Source organism: Physeter macrocephalus, chromosome 21 (assembly GCF_002837175.3).
Source record: "Physeter macrocephalus isolate SW-GA chromosome 21, ASM283717v5, whole genome shotgun sequence".
Taxonomy (NCBI): domain Eukaryota; kingdom Metazoa; phylum Chordata; class Mammalia; order Artiodactyla; family Physeteridae; genus Physeter; species Physeter macrocephalus.
This window is the reverse complement of record NC_041234.1, coordinates 61,615,927-61,618,916: the sequence shown is the minus strand read 5'-3', so window position 1 is coordinate 61,618,916 and position 2,990 is coordinate 61,615,927. Positions and strand designations below refer to the sequence as shown.

The 2,990-nt window shown below is 38.4% G+C and overlaps 1 protein-coding gene across 1 annotated transcript; it reads right to left on the bottom strand.

Moving 5' to 3' along the window:
* Positions 1-660: 660 nt before the first annotated feature.
* LOC102979016 (mitochondrial carrier homolog 2-like) lies at positions 661-1,682 on the bottom strand. Its single transcript, XM_024129511.2, is given in 3 exon segments — positions 661-1,174; positions 1,177-1,288; positions 1,290-1,682. Coding segments are annotated over 3 exon segments (909 nt in total). The 3' UTR covers positions 661-770.
* Between the last annotated feature and the right edge of the window lie 1,308 nt (positions 1,683-2,990).

The window sequence follows — 2,990 nt, the reverse complement described above, 5'->3', positions numbered from 1 at the left end:
TTACTTCTGCTCTGTTCTTTATTATAATTTCCTTCCTTTTACTGACTTTGGACCTCATTTATTCTTCTTTTACTAGTTCTGTTAGGTGTAAGGCTATGTTGTTTACTTGAGATTTTTCTTGTTTCTTGAGGTAGACCTTTATTTCTATAAACTTCCCTCTTAGTATCACTTTTGCTGCAATTCATAGATTTTGGTATGTTATACTTCATTTTTATTTGTCTTCAGGTATTTTTAAATTTATCTCTTGATTTCTCCATTGACCCAATCGTTGTTCAGGAGCATGTTGTTTAGTTTCCACATATTTGTGATTTTTTTCTACCTTTCTTCTTGTAGTTCATTTCTAGTTTCATACGATTGTGATCAGAAGAGTTACTTGATATGATTTCAGTCTTCTTAAATTCTAGACTTGTTTTGTGTCCCAACAGATGGTCTATCCTTGAGAACGTTCCATGTGCACTTGAGAAGAATGTGTATTCTGCTGCATTTGGGTGGAATATTTTGTATAAACCTATCAAAGTCCATCTAGCTTAATGTTACATTGAAAGCTGCTGTTTCCTTGTTGACTTTCTATCTATATGATCTATCCTTTGATGTCATTGGGGTGTTAAAGTCTCCTACTATTATTGTGTTGCTTTCGATTTCCCCCTTTTTTTTCCCCAAGATTAAATGATTATTAAAAAAGCATGCCACACTGTATAGAAATCAACATTCTCTCCCATAATTCTGTGTATCTGTGTCTATAGAAATGTCACTGTCCCTGCCCCACATTTTCAAATTAACATTCTCAGGTCACAACAATAAGTCTTCCCAAAGGGGACCTTCCGGAAAAACAAGTTATTTCCTCGGCTCATATTTCCCTCTTTTTGTAGCATGCACCAGCATTCTATCCAAGAAGAATATACTGGGGAGTAGGGAGGGCATCCACCAGCAAGCCCACAGTTGTTGACAGCCATAAGATTAGAGACAAGCACAAAGGGAGACGTCAACATACTGGCAAAAAATCCTGTGACAGCTTGGGAGTAACTCTTCCTTTCATTCATGGTGGAAACCCCACTGTCCAGTGCATAAGTATTGACGAGGTAGGCTAGTGAGTTACAGAGCCACAAAGAAATGATGTCACCTAGGAGGCGAGGAATAAGACACACAAAAAATCCTAGGCTGCCTTCTTCCGTTAGATAGTTGCTATGGAGTCACAAAGTCCACAGTACTTGGATTCTCTGCCAATGAAGTGTACCATAGATCTCAGAGTGATCACATGGAAGAGATGTGTGATGAGAGTAGCAGCAGAATCGAGTCATCATCTCTCGAGTTGTCTCCTTGATAACACGGTCAAAGGAAGATGAATCTTCTTTCTGTACATTTCCAGATCCTGACTCCTCAGCCTTGTCATAGTCCTGGCAATGCTGTAAAACTTTACCATGGACCACAGTTCCAATGACCCCTGAACACAGTCTTGGAGTTAAGCCTTTGAACAACCCACACTTCCCATCGATGCTCGCAATGTGCTGAGCATAACAAAAGAGACCTGGAAGCTGACAAACTTGCTGTCCAAAAATATTTCATCCTATTGTTGGAGGAAGAGGCTCATATCCCACCTGGATGAGCACCTTCATGTACATGAGCGGCTGGGACAGGATGGTGAGACCGGAGCCCAGGAGCACCTGACTGGCTGTGTCCACCATGATGGCACCCACAGACGGACAGACAGACGGAGCCACCAAGCTACCACACAGATCTGGAATCACGTGCCAGGCCGCCGGCTTCACTGGCCCACCTGAGGCACAGGAGCACGCACGCACTGGTGCATGTCTCCCAGCTCAGTCCCCACCCTGAGAATCGATTTCCCTCTTTAGGTCTGTTATTAATTGCTTTATGTATGTTTGTGCTCCTATGTTATGTGCGTATGCATTAATAACTGTTATGTCTTCTCGATGAATTGTCCCCTTTATCATTATATAATGTCCATCTTTGTCTCTTGTTACCTTTTTGGTTTGAAATCTATTTCGTCTGATATGAGTATGGCTATACCGACTTTATTTTCGCTGTCATTTTCTTGGAGTATTATTTTCTAATCCATCACTTTAAGCCAGTGTTTTGTCTTTAGAGCTGAGATGAGTTTCTTGGAGGTAGCATCTAGTTGGGTCTTGTTTTTTTAATCCATCCAGCCACTCTGTTTTTTAATTGGTGAATTCAATCCATTTACTTTGAGGGTGATAAATGAGGACTTAGTTCTGCCATTTATCTTTTGTTTTCTGGTTGCTCTATATCTTCATTATTCCTTTTTACTTGCATTTCTTTCTGCCATTTTAGTTTGGTGGTTTTCTATGATGTTTTTCTCAGTTTCCTCTTTTTTTATGTTTTTTTGTCTCTGCTTTAGATTTGTTATGTGGTCCCCATGAGGTTTGTATAAAATGCCTCATAAATAAAATAGTCCTTTTCCTGTTGATAGGAAAAGGACTTATCTTAATTTCCTATATGAGCTCGGTCCTTTCTTCTTTGGTTGTGAGTTTCTTACCAAATTGAAGTAGCTATAGTTATTTCTATGCTTTTTTTTCTCTTTAACCTTTATTCTATAATTGTTTAAAACCTATTCTGATATAGAATTGTAATTTTCTGATCCTTTCTATCTATTTCTGTCTATTTGTAATCTTACTCAAAGTTTTGTGTACTTTTGCCTTTTGATTCAGGTAAAAGAGCTCCTTTCAAGATTTACTGTGAAGTAGGTCTAGTTTTGATGAACTCCCTCAGCTTTTGTTTGTCTGTAAAATCCTTTATTTGCCTTGCATATCTGAATGATAACTTTGCCTGATAGAATTTCTGCTGAGAAACCTGTTAATAGTCTAGTAGGGGTTCCTTTGTAGGTTACCATTATTTTTCTCCCTGGTTGCCTTTAAAATTTTTTCTTTGTCTTTGACTTTTTTTTTTAACATCTTTATTGTAGTAAAATTGCTTTACAATGGTGTGTTAGTTACTGCTTTATAACAAAGTGA